This window comes from Copidosoma floridanum, unplaced genomic scaffold, assembly GCF_036245765.1.
Source record: "Copidosoma floridanum isolate Cflo_tuat_1 unplaced genomic scaffold, Cflo_Japanese_pri ptg000017l, whole genome shotgun sequence".
Lineage (NCBI taxonomy): Eukaryota > Metazoa > Arthropoda > Insecta > Hymenoptera > Encyrtidae > Copidosoma > Copidosoma floridanum.
In genome coordinates, this window is record NW_028321894.1 from 8,327,792 (window position 1) to 8,347,110 (window position 19,319).

Sequence of the window (19,319 nt, forward strand, 5' to 3'; positions counted from 1 at the left end):
GTCCTTTTTTTCGTGCTTCTTCTTAATTTACTTTTTAGGTGAGTTGGCAGTGGCCTGGCTTGCTTGAGCTTTTTTCACACATTTTGGTCACTAAACTTAGTCTTACATTTGCTTGAAATGCACGCTTCTAACACGTAGCTTAATCACCGAACTAAGTTTAATATCCACTCAAAAGACGCAACAGAACTCACTCTTTGACCTTTATAGTTACTTAATAGCACTTGATAAAAGAGAAGAGGTGAATGTTGTTTTGCGCAAAGAGTTCTTATATGCTTGAACTTAAGAAAGACGCGTTAGGTTAAGGATCCGAAAAACCAACCAGATCTTAACTTAATGACTCTCGGTTGACACGAGCACAGTCGTAGTGCAAGAATTTTACAGTAGTTATTGGTTAAAACTGCTAATTTCTCAGATTTTACTTTAAGTACAAGTTGCTGTTAAAATTATGTATGATATTTCTTGTGGAAATTCGTATTAAAGAATGTTAAAATTCTTGATTCTTCACATTCTTGGATGTACCACTGCAGAGAAATGTTGTAAGACTGCTTCACATTATTGCTTAGAGGTTCCACGAGTTGTTTGAGTTTTGCAACAGCTTGTTTCAAGAGAAGTAAAATATACGTCATACGATTGCAGAAGCAGGTGTAGCCCCTAGCGGTTTGATATTGCAGAGCTTTTACTTTTTTATAGTTTTTAAACGTAATTCTGTGTTTCCAAGAAAGTAGATAAGCTATGGCGATTCCAGCACAGTCCCCCTTCCCTCGGTAGCCCCTGTCGTGGTGTTCTTCTTCTTATGGCAGTGGCCCCCTCTCGCGGCGTTCCCCTCCTTATGGCGGTGGCCCCCTCTCGCGGCGTGCCCCTCCCCACGGCAGCCCCTCTTCGTCGATGAGGTGAACTCCCCTTGCAGCCAATGGGCGCGTAGGTCTGGCAGGCTTGAGTTTGCGTGCTCTGCGGTGCGCATTTTTCGCCTACAGTGCTGCTTGAGATTGCGCGCTCTGTTTGAATATCTTGTGCAGATTGTGCATGCGTTGGGTAAACGTATTTTTTTTTTTTTTTTAAGTGAGTGCGTTGCACGATGTTGTAGGACGTGAAGGGAAAGGAATATAATTGTTTAACATTTTTATTGTTTATTTTGGTTAATCTGTTTATTTTAAATTAAAAAAATTTATATTTACAAAACTAGACTTACAAAATATTTTCAAGTTTTAATAAATCTAACAATAATTATAAAGAACTTTTTTTTTTTATTTGCGTTTACAAAAATGAATGGTCAAGTATGTGATTCTTTTAATTTTATACTTTTCCTGACTTTGCATTCAATCTTTCATAGCCAAAGCATTTTTCACTGCACATACTGGATCAGTATGAAAGCTGTGATGTTTGCATGCCTCATAGTCTTGTACAAGATTTTTAAGAGCAGGACACCCATACTCCTTAAAATTAATAACTCTGAAAAAAATGTTTGTATTATTCGTAAGAATAATTTATTTTTTTATTTTCAAGGTATTTTTATTAAGCTAACAATATATAAAATACATACTCGCATGGTAGTATGTTTTGTAACCAACTTAGAGCATGGAAATTAGCTTCTAGCCATTTATTACGTTTTTTATATTTTTTTGGTAGATGCTCCAATAGAAAAGGTGGGTTAAGCACAATAACAACTGGCAAAGTATTTTCGTTAAGGTCAACAAATGAAATTTCTTTAAAAATAAAATAGTTGACGAGGATTTTAAAGCCCTGAAAGTCTACAATGTACTCCATTTTAAAAGGAAAAAGTAACCGATGCTACTTGGTCTAGTGTGATCAAGTGAATGAGGTCGAAAGCTTGATGTGGTTTATAATAGGTACGTTTAAGCTAAGCGGATAAGTGCGCATTAAGTATGCACAAAGGCTCCTACCCCCTTTCAATTGTGTGCACCACCGGCAGCGTTGTTGGAGTTTGCGCGCGCCATGTGAAACTGCGCAAAGGCTCCTACCCCCTTCCAATTGTGTGCACCACCTGCAGCGTTGTCAGAGTTCGCGCGCGCCATGTGCAACTGCGCAAAGGCTCCTACCCCCTCCCAATTGTGTGCACCACCTGCAGCGTTGTCAGAGTTTGCGTGCACCATGTGCAACACTGCTTGAGTTTTTATGCAGCTGATGGGCGAGCGACTCAAACAGCTCCGTTTCACTTTTTCACGTGTTATCGGAGTTTGCGCTTGCCACGTGCAATACTGCTTGGATTTTATGCAGCTGATGGGAAAGCGACTTTGACGGCTACCTTTTACTTTTCCGCACGTTGTCGAGTTTGCACGTGCCATGTGCCACATGGCTTGAGTATTGATGCAGCTGATGGGAGCGTGCCTTTAACAGCTTTCTCTTACTTTTTCGCGCCACGTGCAACACTGCTTGAGTTCGCGGTGCAGTATGCGTGCATTACCTGTAGCGTTGCAGCTTCCTTTCACTTTTTTCGCGCCATGTACAACACTGCTTGAGTTCGCGGTGCAGTATGCGTGCATTACCTGTAGCGTTGGTTGAGTTATTGCGTCTTCTTAGATATTTAAATACTTTGCACGTACGATACTTACGCAAAAATGTATTTTGTAGGATTGTGCGCATTGTGTAATAATATAGAATGAGGAATCAAAGGGAAATAATTGTATAAGACTTTATTTATTTGAGCCTAGTGTATTTTTGATGAAAAATATGTACACATACAAAATTCAATTAATGAAATTAATGTTACTTATCCTTAAATAAATTTACAAATATTAATTGTTAAAATTAAATCAAAAGTCTACGAGAGTGCTTTTTTTATCAGGACTGCCTGTTTCGTCCTCTAAAGATTTTCTTTTTTTTTTCACTGTACTCATGTCATGCAGCTCTGGTGAAGACAATAAGTCAATAATACCGTGAGGTGTTCCCGAGAGGTAAACTAATGGTATAGGCTGTAGCGATTCCGTGAGGTTAACTTCTTGAATTGGTTCTGGGGATCTCGTGAGATCGACGACGGGTATCGGTTGCGGTGATCTTGTAAGATCCACTTCATGTATCACCGATCTTGTGAGGTTCGCCTCGAGTGTTGGTGATCTTGTAACATCTACCTAGAATATTGGTGACCACATGAGATCTGCATCAGGTGTAGGCCTATAGACACGTGTTGGCGATGTACGGTTATGTTCTTTAAGCATCGAAAAAGATGCTTGAAGACACGTGTCGGTAGAAATAAACTCCTAAGCATTGTCTGAAAACAAACAAATAAACAAATTTTAAAGATTGAAACAAAATGACACTTTTTTATTAAAATAATTATTCTGATTCAATCCTTTATACTACTTACCGAAAAAGGAGGCGTGTAACGATGGTGATAACAATTCATCGTCTAATGGTGTTTCCAATCGTCCAAACATACTTAGCTCTGTAAGCTGTCTTGCTCCTAGCAATGTGTCCTCGTTAAGTAGTGCTTCTTCTACCAAAACGATGTTATTTAGGTGTGGAAAGCATGTTACAAAGTTACCCTCTAAGTCTGAAACAAAAAAAAAGCAAAAAATTTACATTTTCATTTACGTTAAAAATTTTTATTACATCTTTTAATCTAAGATCCTATTTTAATAAATAAACTTACCAAAAAACGTGATTTCTCGCAGTGGCAATGAAGATGACTGAGCCGATCTTTTAATATGAGCACGCATATTAAGTTCTTCTGTGTATAGGACTGAGGACGATGATGGCGATGAGTCTTACTTATCGTTGAAGCCTCGTTCAAAAACCTCTTTTAAATCCTGCTCGAATATTTCGTATGCTGGAGGTTAATCCTCTTCATCCTCCAAGTCCTGCACAAATTCCTCGAACACTAACTTCTCCAAATTTTACCATTCTAGCACTTCAATGTCTTTAAAAAATTTTTCATTTACAGGAGCCATTTCAACAGACAAGATATCTACTGTTTAACTAGAGTGTGACTGATATTTTCAACTAACTGTTTTTGACTAACTATTTTATAGCACAACTTTCCTTTTAAAGACTTCAGTACTGCTACTCCAACACTTTACCCCTTCTCCATTAATTTTCTCATGAGCAGTATAAAAAACTCAAACTATAGTGGTGAAAATTTTCTAAACCCCCCTTCCCTAAATTTTCACCCACGCTCTATGAGAATTCAATATCCTTGGAGATGAAAATTTGTATCTTGTAGTGAGCCAATGAGAGAACTAGAAAAGGACATAGTTATACCTTCCCCTTTCCATATGCACATCAAAGGTCTGTGGTTGGGAAGAAGTATCCCCTCTCCATAGCATCAAATACTTTAAACCAATAGGAAGATTAGAAAAAGCAAAATATTTTCTCCTACTCATTCCATCATATGCAAAATCTTCAACTTATGGAAAGTGGCTTTCCTCTTTACCTTTCGCCATAATCTTGAAGAGCAATCCCTTGACCTTCGCCACGTGCTTCAGTTATTTTCTTAACATCAGTGACAGCAGCCGAGGAGAGAAAGAAGTTACACTTCAGGGTACTTCGTACAACGCATCAACCAACGCTCTCAAGTGTGAAGGTATTTTGTGAAATCTTAATAATTTTTTTCTTTTAAAAAAATTGAATAAGTAATTTTTTTTTTTGCTTAAGACCTATTAATAACGTCATGAATTCAAAATTTTTTAAAAAGTTTCTCACTTTTCTATCAATAGCAACTTAATTCAATTTTTTAAGTTTCTATACTCCTCCTTTCTCTACAACAATATGGTTGCAAGATATTTGACTCAAGACGCAGAAATTATGTCTAAGCGCAGAAATAATGTCATGAGTTCCTTATTTCTTTTAATTAGTTAACTTCTTTTTATTCTTCACCTTTACTTTTTTTTTTTTTTTTTAGTATTTTAAAAAGCATTGACAAAAAAAAATTTTTTCAGCATTAACATGGTGAAGAAGACACGCAAGGGTGAAATCAGAAGATATCAAGAACGTCTGATATTCCGTGCCTTAGGACGCAACATAAAAAAATTTAGAAAGGCAGCTTGTAGATGATGATTTTTCAGAAGTAGCAGCACCACCAGAACATTCCCCAGCTGTTATCATGGATCCTCTTCCAGATATACCTTCCACACTACTCAAGGATCCTCTTCCAGAAGTAGTAGTGTCAACAGAGGAACCTATTGCAGCAGCAGAAATACCAACAGAAGTTAAAGTGTTCAACATATCAACATTCACAGGAGTAACAGGTACTTATTATTATTATTATTTTTTTCAGTTGCTCAACATGTTGTAATAGATAAAACTAACTAATTTTGTACTTAATTGTTTTAGATATGCCAATGCAATTCGATAATGAATTGCAACTTTCACCATTAACATCATGGTGGCTGCCTCAGCAGGATTGAAGTGGATTAATTGACTTGGTTGAAAACAGTGATTTTAGTAGACCTCCATCACCCTTACTGCTGACAGCAGCAGCAAGTGTAGTTGTAGAAAATGCAACACCTATACCTCTTGCGTCAATGCAACCGCCACTACCACAACAACAGCAGCAGCAGCAGATTTCATTACCACTGCCGTTGCCTGAAAATCATGAGGTATGGTCTGAAGAAGACCAAAATATACTTATGATGCGAGTTCGAATGTCATTGAAAAAGGAAGAAATAAAACTTCTCGATAGAGAACGAAAAAAAATGATTCGTGAAAGAAAAAAAAAGATTGAAAAAATACAGAAGCAGCAGGCTTTGGCAAAAAAAAAAAGAAATAAAGGTAATTAAAAAAAAAAAAATAATATATGCATATTTATTAAAGGCTTTTACTCCAAAAGAAGAAAAAAAAGTAAATAGACAAAAAAATTCAATACCACAAAAATTTATAAATATTGTATGACATTTACTCTGAAAAAATTTTTGTAATCAAATAAAACTTACTAATAAAAAATACTTTTTTTATGTTTTCGTAAAAATTAGAACCTATAATTTTTAGTACAAGGTTATCTAGATTTTTTTCAAAAACAGTTTTTGAATGATTAAAATAATTTAATACATGTTCAAAAAGTTAAACTTGTTATTTATAAATTTAAAACCACCCTCCTCCCCCATGGGCTGATTTCTAAGGATATTTAGGGGTAGAAATCACCGAAGCAGCTCACTTTTGTGCTGTTGCTTGAGTAGTTAACTTTTTGCTAGCCATGGCTTCGGTTCAATATCTTAAAGATGCGGCTCACTGCATCTGGCAATCGTTTCAACAAACGATTAATAGCGAAGTCGATGCGAGTCACATTCAAAGACTAATAGACACATGTCTTACAACTATTAAGGATAGCGATATTTTTAGTTGGAGGAATAATTTGACAACATCGGAAAAACAAAAATTAATAACTGCAGCTTCATTATTAAAAACTGTTTTACAACTACTTTATGATTAATTGGAGGTAACAGAGTCGAAACAAATATTTATGAATGAACCTGTTGTTTTTGAATCAGATAGTGAACAAAAGCCTAAAGTTTTTGCATCTAAAAGTGGTCAGGAAGATGTGTCGGATTTAGATAAGACATTTAAAAATAAAAATATTGTATGTGTTCAAGGTGAAGGTGTAGCAACAGCTTCAAATGATGAAAATGCTGCTCCAGTTAGTCTTGATGATGTTAACAGCGCATTTGAAAATCGTATAACAACAACTTTGATAGTTAATTTCAAACACTTGGATCTGAAAAAGTTTCTCAAAGATGCTGAACAAAAATTTATTGAACGAATCCTACGATCTCTTGAAAAACATACTGCATTAAAAGTAAATACCATATTGACTGCTGAATATGTCATAATTAAAGATAACATCAAGGATATTGATTTAAAATACTTTAATACAAAATCACAGCCCATTTACCAGACCACTGATATACAACAGTGGTTCGATATAAACGTACGACACTTAATTGAGAAAAAAATGGATGATTTTCAAGGTAAGGAATCTGGCTGGTCTCTGCACTTGATTTTAAATTTGGTGGTTAATATTAATAAACTAAATCCTATGCAAGATAGTTCCTTCATAGACTTACCAGACCACATAAAAAAAAAATGCTTGTGTAAATGTAGTAAACAAAGACGACCAATGCTTTAAATTGGCTGTTTTATCAGATCTTCATCCAGTAAGCAGAAATCCAAATCGCGTCTCTAACTATATTAAATATGAAAATGACTTAAATTTTGATGGTATAAAGTTTCCAGTTATTCCAAAGAAAATTGTAAGGTTTGAAAATCAAAACAATATTTCAATCAATTTATATTTTTTAAAAAAAAAGGGTCATACAGTTGATATTTTCCCTAATAATTTGACTGCAAATAAAAAAGAAAAACATGTGAATGTTTTACTTGTCAAAAACTTCTATACAGATGATAATGAATGTAACAATAATAAATGTGACTCCGTCGTAGAGTACAAATATTAGTATGTGTGGATAAAAAATTCATCGCGTTTAATACGGAAACAGTTATCTGAGCATCAACATGCAGCAAATATGTGTGATCGTTGCTTTCTCTATTTTTGGTCCAAGCAAAAGTTAGAAGCTCATGAAGTTGATTGCAAACATAGAAATAAGTATAAAATTACACTGCCTGATAGGGAGACAAAAGAGCATATACTTTTTACTTTCTAAAAATTTTACGTTCAAGAACCGTGTACCTTTTGTTGTATATGCAGACTTTGAATGTTTGTTGGTACCTGTTAATGATGCTCGCGTCTATCAAAGTCATGAAGCATATAGCATTAGTTGTTTTCTCAAATGTTGTTATTATGATAAAAAATCAGAAGATAAAAGTTTTAGACAAAGTGAAGAAAATGATGATGAAACACCTGCTCAATAATTTGTTGAGGCTCTCCATTCTTTAGCAATAAAATTAGAACATTTTTACAAAAGTTCTCTTAAAATGATCTACTTGACATCCGAAGAAGAAATTAAATTTGACGAAGCCATTCTATGTCATATTTTCAACTAACCTTTCAGTTCAAATGATATTAAAGTCAGAGATCACTGTCATCTTACTGGAAAGTAAGCATCATTTTAGTAAACTCAAAAAAAATTTTTTTTTTTTAATAATCATGATTAATTTGAAAAATTTTTTTTCTTATATATCGTGGTCCAGCACACAATAAGTGTAATATTTATTATCAAGACTCAAGAACGATACCTGTAGTTTTCCATAACCTAAGTGGTGATGATTCGCATTTATTTATAAAAGAACTTGCAAAGTGCTTTTCAGGAAGAATTCAACTTTTACCGCAGACCAAAGAAAAATATATTTCGTTAACGAAATATGTAGAGGGTACTAATATTAATCCACGATTTATTGATTCCTTTAAATTTATGGCTTCATCACTTGACAAATTATCATCATATTTAAACGAATTTAAAATATTAGAAACAGTCTTTACAAATGATGATGAATATACCATAGACCAAATAAATTTATAAAAAAGGAAAGGCTTATTTCCTTATGATTATACTTCTTATTTTAAAAAGCTTGGTAAAAAGATGTTACCATCCAAACAAGATTTTTATAGCAGCTTATACGTTATGTTTATTGAGCAAGGCATTCGTGGAGACATATCTCAATGTTGTAATCAATATGCAAAAGCCAACAACTTATACATGAAAAACGGCGATAAAGATGATAAAGATGAAAAATATTTAATGTTTTATGACGTAAATAACTTGTATAGCTGGGTGATGACTTAACTATTACCTTATTCAGGTTTTCAATGGATTTAAAATATAAGTTCCTTAGGTATTTTAAATGTTGCTGACGATGCTGAAATTAGTTACATACTCGAAGTAGATCTTAAATATCCTGAAATTCCTCACAATGCTCATAAAGTTTTATCATTCTGTGCTGAGCAAATGACGCCTCCAGGATCTAAACAAAATAAGCTAATGACTACTTTGTATGACAAAAAGCGATATGTGATACACTTTCGTGCACTTAAACAAACTGTAAGTCATGGTCTTCGTATAAAAAAAATACATAGAACTCTACAGTTTAACCAAAATTCATGGCTAAAGAAATACATTGACTTAAATAGTGAAAAGCGTCAAAATGCACAGACTGATTTTGAGAAAATGTTATATAAGTTATTTAATAATGATGTTTACGGAAAGACTATGGAAAATGAACGCAAAAAAAATGATGTTAAACTCATCAACAAGTGGGAGGGGCGATATGGTGCAGAGACATACATCGCACGACCGAATTTCCACAGCTGTGACATATTTGATGAACAGCTTGTAGCTATACAACTACTTCGTACAGATGTCTGTAAAAAAAAACCAATATATGTTGGGTGGAGTGTCTTAGATTTATCAAAAACACTTGTATACGAATTTCAATATGATTTTATGAAAAATAAAATAGGAGACCGATGCAAACTTTTGTACGCAGACACTGGTAGTCTTGTGTATGAAATAACAAATCAAAATATTTATAATATGATGTGTGAAAATATTGAGAAATTTGATACTTCAGACTATCATTTGAATAATGAGTTTTATTTGCCTCTGGTTAATTAAAAAATTGTTGGTTTAATGAAGGATAAGTGTAATGCAAAAATCATGTTGGAATTTGTAGGACTAAGAAGCAAAATGTACAGTGTAAAAATTGAAGATCAAAATCCATTAAAGAAGACTAAAGGTGTTAAAAGTTCGGTTGTGAAGACTACAATAACTTTTGACGATTATACAACATGTTTGTGTGAAAACACTAGTATGACACGAGAGCAAAAAAATATAAGATCACATCATCATCAGCTTTTTACTGAATAACAGATGAAAATTGCACTAAGTGCTCATGATGACATACGATTTTTGCAACCTGCTTGTACAGATACCCTACCTGTAGGGTAATTACAGCATAGTGGGAAAAGAATCATCCAATAAGAGGGAGGGATTGATAGAGGGGCTAGCCAATCAGGTAGCAGAAGCTGCAAGGGCTTTTACTGTATTAAATCCCCAAAAATAGACCGAACACAAGCAGATGAGCCTACAGTAGAGGGGTTGGTGCTATATTGTCTCAACCAGGCAAGCTTATTCTACACTCCAGCAGAGGTTTCAGTAAGGTTGAACTTAATCAACAGAAGCTGACATCACCTTCAACTGAACCACCGAGTGAAAAATCTTAATACAGTCAAGGTGACAAATTTTTTTTATAGTAAATATTTAGGCATATTTACTCAGCATATGTTGTGTATAAATATTTTATGCTAAGTTCCATGTTTTTTATTTTGTTAAAGATGGATCTTGCAGCACTCAACAAAATCGCTGACAGTGATTTTCTGCTTACGAAGAAACTTTCCGAATTAATACCTAATCAAAACTACATGGTGTCAAAACTAAGAAAAGTGTATACTAAATTTGGACCTAAGATAGTTGCAAAACTTGACGATGAATTTTTAATTTTTCTGCAGACGAAAATAAGTTTAGCTCTATTTAAAAACGAAAAATTTTATAATGAATTGTTGGAGGCTGTTAATAAATTTAAATTATTTATAGTGTACAACGGAAAACACATCATATTTTCTTATGCATAATGTAAAAAAGGTGAAAAAATAAGTTACAATTTTTTTCCAAAAATTTGAGTATTTATTTAAAATATTCTTACTACGTGATATTTTTAATATTACTTGATACATATAATAATCTAATAATTTTTTAATTAACGTTATTTAAAAAAAAAAATCTTATTTATTTGTCCAACTATTGTGAGAACTGTCAAAACTCAACCATTTGACAAAAACTTGATTGCCACGTCTTCGAAGAACCTTCTCTATAAGGTATACATCAGGATGCTTTGTTTTCTGCAGATCTTGTTCGTAGAAACCTCCAGAAATAGGTTGATCTTGTTAATCTTTGAGGTGATACGTTATTGGATTTGTTGCTGCTACTCGCGTGATGGTAAATATTTCCGTTGACCAATTTGGCGTATATCCTTTTTTAAATTTTTGTTTGGTCTTGCTCTCTCGTACTTTATTACCAATTTTGAATTAAGGCTTAAACTTACTGCTATTTTCACATTAACTTTTTAACTTCTCCCAAATTTAAACTTCATTTTCAGCCACAATATCTTTTGGTTTCAAACCAGTTGTTTGGTGTTTTTTATTATTATAAAATTTAATTAACGTTCGTAACAAATTCAACCATTTATAATTGCCTTTCAAACTAAATTTTTTTCACATCAAATCTTTTAAAGTATAATTGAATCGCTCGCATATAGACGCTTTAAGATTGCTGTACGTTAAGTATAAATTTATTTTATATTTCTGCATGAGATTTTGGAAGTTTGCATTATAGAATTCTATGCCACGATCAGTTTGCATGTTCACGGGCACCCGTCCTTTTTTCAATATCGAATGCATTGCTGTAGTTACTTCTTTACCGGGTTTTTTCTTGACAGGTACAGCTTATGCGTACTTGAAAAGAACATCTATTACAGTTAGCATATACCGATAACCTTTGTTTTCTCGAGCGTAAGGCTGCATCTCTACAAGGTCTGCTTGCCAAGTTTCGTCTAAGCCACGTATGTTAAATGTTCGGCGAGGATGGTTACGCCTGGCTGCCTTATAAAGTTCCTCAATGATTTGCTCCATATATTAATTGTCTAGGTTTAAGTTTTTTGAATCAGCTTGAATAAATGGAAATTCTTTTTGCAAGTTGTATGAAAAAATTCGAAATTTATCTATTTTTTTTTTCAAGTCTTTTAATTACTTTAATTAAGTAAGCATAATTTACAGCATCTTAAGGCTGTTTTGGTGTTTCAACATTGCATAGCCTTTTATTATCCAAGTCATACTGTCCATCTGCAGTAAGTTTATATACAATACCGGGAGGACCTTTACTACCGCCTTCGGTCCTACCCAATTTTCGACCGAATACATCGACACTCATTTTGATACTGAAGCAATGATTACATGCATCAATATATATATCCTCCCACACGAAACTTTTCGATGATTGATATAATTTAATCGTCATGACTTGTATTTCCTTTTGAATTTTCAGCTATTAAAAAGCGTAAGCGATCTACTAACTCATTAGGATCATCCCAGTGTGTATAATCTACTTGTTGCATTATTCGAGCAGTTTTTTAATGAAGTAGCAGCGATTCACCTTTTTTACGAACCATGACATTGAACATTGGAGCAATCATTTTAATAAACTGATTACTATTATGGATTCGTATAGCACCGTTTTCTTTAAACCCTTTTCTGTGAATATTTGACATTTTTAATAATACGTAGTATTTTTCAAAATCCTCCTGTGTCAATAGAGATTCATTAGGATGCTTTTTGATGAGCAGCTCTATTAATCCCGGAGTCATTGGATACCTTTAATCATCTATTTTCATATGATTATTTTCAAATTCTATTCGCTAATCGCCAAGTTTGTACAACGCATTTTTTTCCGTACTCCATACTTTAAATCTAATAAATCTTTCTGATTCTGATTAAGTATTTGTAAATAAAAATTATTTAATAAATTTTAACTGATCTGAACAGAATCATGAGATTGATGTTGAATAGTATTATTTAAATCAGTAACATCATTATCATCATCACTTTTGCTAATGGCAGACTCGAATGTTAAGTCATGATCACTGAATTTTTCTGTTTTTTTTTCTTTTTTTTTTGTTGATTCACTGTATCAACTTTATTACTTTCTTCATCGTTTTAATTATTAAAATAATTGTGAGTAACATAATTATTTTTGTTTTTTTTTTTTTTTTTTGGCGACAATTTCCATTCAAGGGTCTGTTATTGGTTTGAAAGTTTTACTAAGTAATTTTTCAGCCTTATTTTTTCCAAACTTTAACAGTCTGTACTTTTCTTGAACCGCCTCTCGCGCCTTCACTAACTGGCGTAGAACGTCTTTCTCTTGTTGATACATAATGATGATGATCCAATGTCTTGCATTGATGATCCACTGTAACGATTGCGCTAGGTACGTTCTAAATGTATGGTGAAGCCTTTATTATCATTATCAAAGCCTTTTCTGTAGCGACCATTATTTATTTGCCTATCCTTGTTTACAATGACGAATCCATGTTTATCATCATTCCAGCAATTAGAGCATAAATTTTTGAATTTAATGTATGGCATATTGGAGTTTACATGATCATTATACACATGCTTCAAATTAACTTCATCTTGACGGAATAAAACTAAAAAATTAACGTTATCCCTTACAAGATGCTTTGGCACTTGAGCATACGACTGGCAAAGATAGAAGCAGTCAACATTTTTGTGTCTACTCATGCAGAAAAAGGCGTTTACATTATCTTGTTTTTCACAGGCTATTTCATTAAAAATCATTATAAAATTCGGTAAAGCATCATCTGGTGAGACTACAGTTTCGTGTTCACTGAAAGGTAAGTATTTCACACCCTCTATAGGCTCCAATAGTTCTTTTAAAAACTAGTACTTTGGTTGATGTAGTGATTTTGAATACACGTACACATTTTTAAACCTAACTTTATTAGGATGCACGATTAAAGCTAATAAACTATTAGTTTTACCGCAATTAGATGGACTGTAAAATACTGCGTGAATACTGTCAGGGAGTAGTTCGCCATGTCGATTTAAAAGCTTTTCTTGTTTTACAATGGCGTCAAAATTAGGAACTTGTAATTTTATGGATTGCTCTTTAAAATCCATGTCTATACTGTATGAATAATCAGTTTAAACTAATCTATTTATGAAATAGTACAATGCTTATAAAGTTTGAGCTCTTTATTTGTCCGTGAATTTCTCTACTATAAATACATTATTCATTTTCTCGAACGCTTAGTCATAATCCAACCTCTGAAGACTAATCATCATCATTATCATTATGCGTCGTAAGAGAGGACACGGTCTTGTAAATAAAGTCATAAATTCTTTACCAGTAGAGCTTCATTTGCCTGGCTGTCAGTACTGTGGTCCAGGTACTAAGCTCGCTAAGCGTCTTGCTAGAGGCGATCCAGGGGTAAATCCTCTGGACGCAGTGTGCAAAGAGCACGATATAGCGTACTCAAAAAATCGACAAGATTTGAAAGCCAGATACGAAGCAGATACAATTTTAGCTAAGAATGCTTGGCAAAGAGTTAAGGCTTTGGATTCAAGTATTAGTGAAAGAGCAGCAGCTGCCCTAGTGACTGGCGCTATGAAGGTTAAAAGTAAATTTGGTATGGGGTTGGAGCAAGAGAAAAAACAGAGTATTAAAAAAAAGAAAAGAAGGATGGGTAGGTCAAAGAAAAAACAATTTAGTGCTGTAAGCGCAGTTATTAAGGCTGCCTCGTAAGATATGAATACTAATAGCAAAAGGGCTCAAGGTGTCATTAGTAGTGCTTTGAAAGGTGCTTGTAGTGCGGTAAAAAAATCGGGAGGTAAAAAGTATGTTACGATTCCGCGCATCTTACGCCTTTCTACTCAGATCAGTGGAGCTATACCTTTGATTTCCTTGTTTGCTGGTTTGAGTGCAACCGGTCCTATAGCAAATGGAATAGCTGGAATTATGAAGAGCATGAATGCTGCTAAGTCAGCCAAAAAGCAGCTAGCAGAAAGTCAGAGACATAATCAAACCATGGAAGCTATCGTACTTAGAGAAGGTCTTCATCTTAAACTGCATAAAACTGTTTAAGGAGTCTATTTAAAGCCTCACGCTAAAAATAAGAAAAAAAAAAAAAAAAAAAAAAAAAAAAAAAAAAAAAAAAATTTCAAAGAAATAAAATTACCTGATTGAGCTCTGACCAACATAGATTTGACGAAATATTCTAAAATCTTAAAAACTCTCCATTTTCGTGAAGTATTCATGAGAAACAGTTTACCTGCTGACGGTCCATGGTTTTGTGAAACAGCTATAGTAAATCTTGATGATAAGAATGGACCTGGAACTCACTGGGTGGCTTATCGAAAACGTTGTAATTATGTTATGTACTTTGACAGTTTTGGAGATCTGCAGCCACGTACTGACTTAATGTTGTATCTAGAAGTTAGTAAAGTGAAATACAATCACAAGCGATACCAAGAATTTAACTCCTACAACTGCGGTCATTTGTGCTTTTAAAACAAACATAACTTTCTTACAGGGAAAAAAACCATTTAGTTACACTTCAACAATTATGGAAGAAACATTACCACTTAGCCTTTCTGGTACTTCTTCTGTTTTAGAAGCACAGTATTTTTCGCCGATTGAATTATCACCAAAACATAACTACGTTCTTGGCTTAGTAGAACTTTTCTCATTCAACTCCATCGCAAATATTGATAAAAAATGCAATAAATTTTATGTCAGCAATCAAGTTATTGTATTACCAACAGGCAGTTATGAGATTAAAGATATAAGATCATTTTTGATTGAGGTATTATTACAACCTTGCAACATAACTCTCGATATCAAGCCAAACAATAATAAGCTTCGAAGTGTTATTAAGTGCAGTCATACTATTAATTTTAGACCTTAAGATTCTATAGGCCGTCTATTAGGTTTTATTCAGAGAGTTCTAAAACATTATACCACTTATATTTCAGACTTACCTGTAGCTATTCTAAAAATTAACGCATTAAGAGTTGAATGTAACATCACAAGTGAAGCTTACATAAACAGTCACAAAGTACACACAATTCATGAATTTTTTCCCGCTGTACCACCCAAATATAAGATTATTGAAGTTCCATTACAAATAATTTATTTACCAATTATTGGACGCATTATTGAGCATATGCAACTACGCGTTGTAGATCAGAATGGTGATTTAGTGAATTTTCGTGGAGAAGTCACAACTATAAGATTCCACATAAAACCCTCTCCATAATGAGTATCATTTATAATCAGACAAATCATATAGGCAGCTGAATATGCACTCCAGCAGTCAGTTTATAACGAGCTCTCAAAGCATTGAGACGTCAGAGAAAAAAGTCCTTCAAAGCATCGAGTCATCCAAGAAAACGATTGACACATCAAAACATTCAGTTTATAAAAAATCTCTGTCTAAAAATAAAAAGCCCTGGTGGAATCTAATTCGGATAATTTTTTAATGTATACAAAATGGACGAGATTCTAAGTATTCAGTCTCCAGTCGCATTCGACGAATCTATTGCGCACTATGAGATTCATACTCATCAGCCGTTTGCATCATCAACATATGGCAATAGTGATAAAATTCGCATTTCAATTCAACATCAAGGCTTGTGTCTTTTACCATCCAAAAGTTCTTTACATGTTTACTGAAGATTGGTCAAAGCAGATAAAAATACTGCAGTAACAAACACTGCATTAATAAATAACGCCATCTGTCACTTATTTAAAGAAATATGATATAAAATAAATGCTATAAAGGTAGATAAGTGCAAAAATGTTGGGCTAACAACCCTGATGAAAAATTGGCTATCGCTTTATTCTGATCAAAACAAATCTATGATAAATGCTAGTTGGCTTGGCGTTGGAGGAGAAAAAGATGATAGTCTTACTAATAATAACGGCTACTTTGATATTATACTTTCACTCAAAATGATTTTAGGTTTTGTTGAAGACTATCGCAAGATAGTTGTTAATGTAAAACATGAGCTTATACTTACAAGATCAAGAAATGATATAAATGCTGTGTTGCAATCTCCGCTCAATGTTGCTGATCTGGCTGCCACAGCAACTTGGGAAGACTTTAAAATAGTAATATTAAAGTTTAAATGGCTTATGCCCTATGTGGTAATGTCAGATTCTCATAAAGTTCGTTTATTAAATTATCTACAAAAAGATGAGTTTGTATTAATGAGTTTTCGAACTTGGGAATTATATGAGTATCCCCTCTTACCTAGCACATCAAAACATATTTGGACAATTAGGACATCTTATCAGTTGGAAAAGCCACGTTATGTTATTTTAGCCTTTCAAACAAACCGAAAAAACAGAAGAATGTAAACGCTAGTATGTTTGATCACTGCAATATAAGAAATGTGAAACGTTATTTAAATAACAGTTTTTCTGCCAATACATCAGCTTATTGCTTAATTTCACATGATCGTATCGTTCAGTATAGTCCAATGAATGGGGATGTCAAGAAACTCATGTAAAGCTATATAAACCCGATTCATGGGCTCTCCGAGCATCAGTTTATTCTTAGCCATCATGGATGAAAGCCAGAGTAACAGCTGGAGTAAAGAAGAAGCAGAAAATTAACGACGCCAAGAAGAGTGGGAAAAATTTATGAAGAGAAACGAGGAGAAGAAGAAAGATGTAAAGATTGAAAAAACAAAATCTGTGGGAAAATCGAAAGGTAAAGACTGTGTAATTGTTTGAAAAATCAATTTGTTTAATAAGACTTTAATTAATATGTCACATAAACTGAGTACAAGCAATTTTACTACTAATGTTGAGTATCAAAAACTTTCAACTAAGGACGATGATGATAAAAACAAGTAATCTTGGCTGAAAAACTTCATTGATAAGTATTTAACCAACAAAGAATCTTGTCCTCGAAATGAAGGTTATGAAAAGATAAAAAACAAAACTAATATCATAAGAGCGAAGAAAATGAAGTATTTTGTGGACATGCAAGGTTTTAAGAAATCAGGTAATGATTATGTGCTCAAGGAATTGGCTATCCTTCCGCTTAGTCCCACCAATGCAGAAGCACAAGTATTTCTTCTTCAAGCACCCTCTAGCTGGCGAAAATTGCCACCAAAATATAAACATAAAAATTCATACCTTGAACTTTACTATCATAGACTAAGCTGGGACTCGGGAAAAATTGAGTACACGGAGATAGGGAAAATTTTACGGGAGAGTATTAAAAACGCTAGTAAGCTATTCGTTATTGGACACCTGAAACAAAAGTGGCTTGAAAGATTTGGCTTTAAAGTCACTGATATGGCAGACTGTCTGGCGTATGAACTCCTAAGATCAGTTACTACTTATGCTCATCACAATGGAGCCTACAAATCCATTGGTGCTCTTCATAATGTCAAACGAATGAAAAAGTTTTATTTTAATATGGAATGGGTTGATGTTGATGACAATGACGATAGTCATGAGGATCTGTAAAAATGTATTGTACTTAGAGAATAAGATGTTTAACAAATCATTTTGCCAATCTGAGCATTTTGCAAGTCTAGTTTTGTGAATATAAATTTTTTTAATTTAAAATAAACAGATTAACCAAAATAAACAATTAAAATGTTAAACAATTATTTTCCTACCCCCTTAGGTCCTACATCATCGTGCAACGCACTCATTTACAAAAAAAATACATATAACCAACGCATGCACAATCTGCACAAGATACTTAAACAGCACGCGGAATCTCAAGCAGCGCTGTAGGCGAAAAATGCGCACCGCATCACACGCAAACTAAAGCCTGCTAGACCCGCGCGCCCATTGGCTGCAAGGGGAGTCTAACTTACCGACGAAGAGGGGCTGCCACGGGGAGGGGCACACCATTAGAGGGGGCCAGCGCCATAAGGAGGTGCACGCCGTGAGAGGGGGCCACCGCCATAAGGATGGGAACACCGCGAGAGGGGCTACCGAGGGGAGGGGGGCTGTGCTGGAATTGCCATAGCTTATCTACTCAAGTAATAAAATATTGAGTATATGACATGGGATAATTTAATTGAATCAAATGGGAAAATGTAGTGCAAAATGAGTTTTCTTAGGTACAATTATATTCTTTGAATGTGTTGACATATATTATACAGAACTGGACAATGCCAACCAATTGTACACAATAGTGCTTATTTCAAAATAAGAAAGAACTATTTAACGACAAATGTATGTATCTTATTCAAGTTATAGCAAGCTTACAATTTCGATACTACTAATACAAAAAATAGGCGTAAAATGTTTATTCCTTTAAACATGACCTGTTATTTATTTTTATGATTATACATACAATAAATTTTTTTCTTATTAAAAACACTGTTTTTGATATATTCCTATTCTATAAATATTATCAATCTCATTGTTATATTTATATTTTCCTTACAGCTAAGAAGCATAGCTTTTACTAACAGTCTTATGACTGTCCTACTGGTTTTTTTACTTTTCATTTATAATGTTTGGCAATTCTCAGGCCACCGTTAAATAGCAAAGATAGTACAGTACAATAACAACCATAGAAGCGCTTAAGTAATAATCTGTCCTTATTGGCAAGTGAGGAAGGACAAGGATTGACATTATTCCAAAAAAGACCGACCATAACGATTTTCTTAAGTGTTACATTGACTCTCGTAATTTCGTCCCTTGCCCTAAGGTCAGTAATAATTCAATTATCTTACCTATTTCTATATTTCTTATCTCTCAGGGTTGTTTTGCAAAGGAAACGACTTATCTAAGAAAAAAACGAATATA

At 33.9% G+C, this 19,319-nt stretch overlaps 1 protein-coding gene across 1 annotated transcript in view; it reads left to right on the forward strand.

Moving 5' to 3' along the window:
* Window positions 1-5,056: 5,056 nt before the first annotated feature.
* KaiR1D (Kainate-type ionotropic glutamate receptor subunit 1D) overlaps window positions 5,057-19,319 on the forward strand; it is a 1,638,136-nt gene continuing 1,623,873 nt past the window's right edge. Inside the window, exons 1-4 of the mRNA XM_089592467.1 lie at window positions 5,057-5,201; window positions 5,287-5,338; window positions 5,399-5,552; window positions 6,389-6,917. Coding sequence (XP_089448593.1) covers window positions 5,057-5,201; window positions 5,287-5,338; window positions 5,399-5,552; window positions 6,389-6,917 — 880 coding nt within the window. The remainder of the gene's footprint in view (window positions 5,202-5,286; window positions 5,339-5,398; window positions 5,553-6,388; window positions 6,918-19,319) is intronic.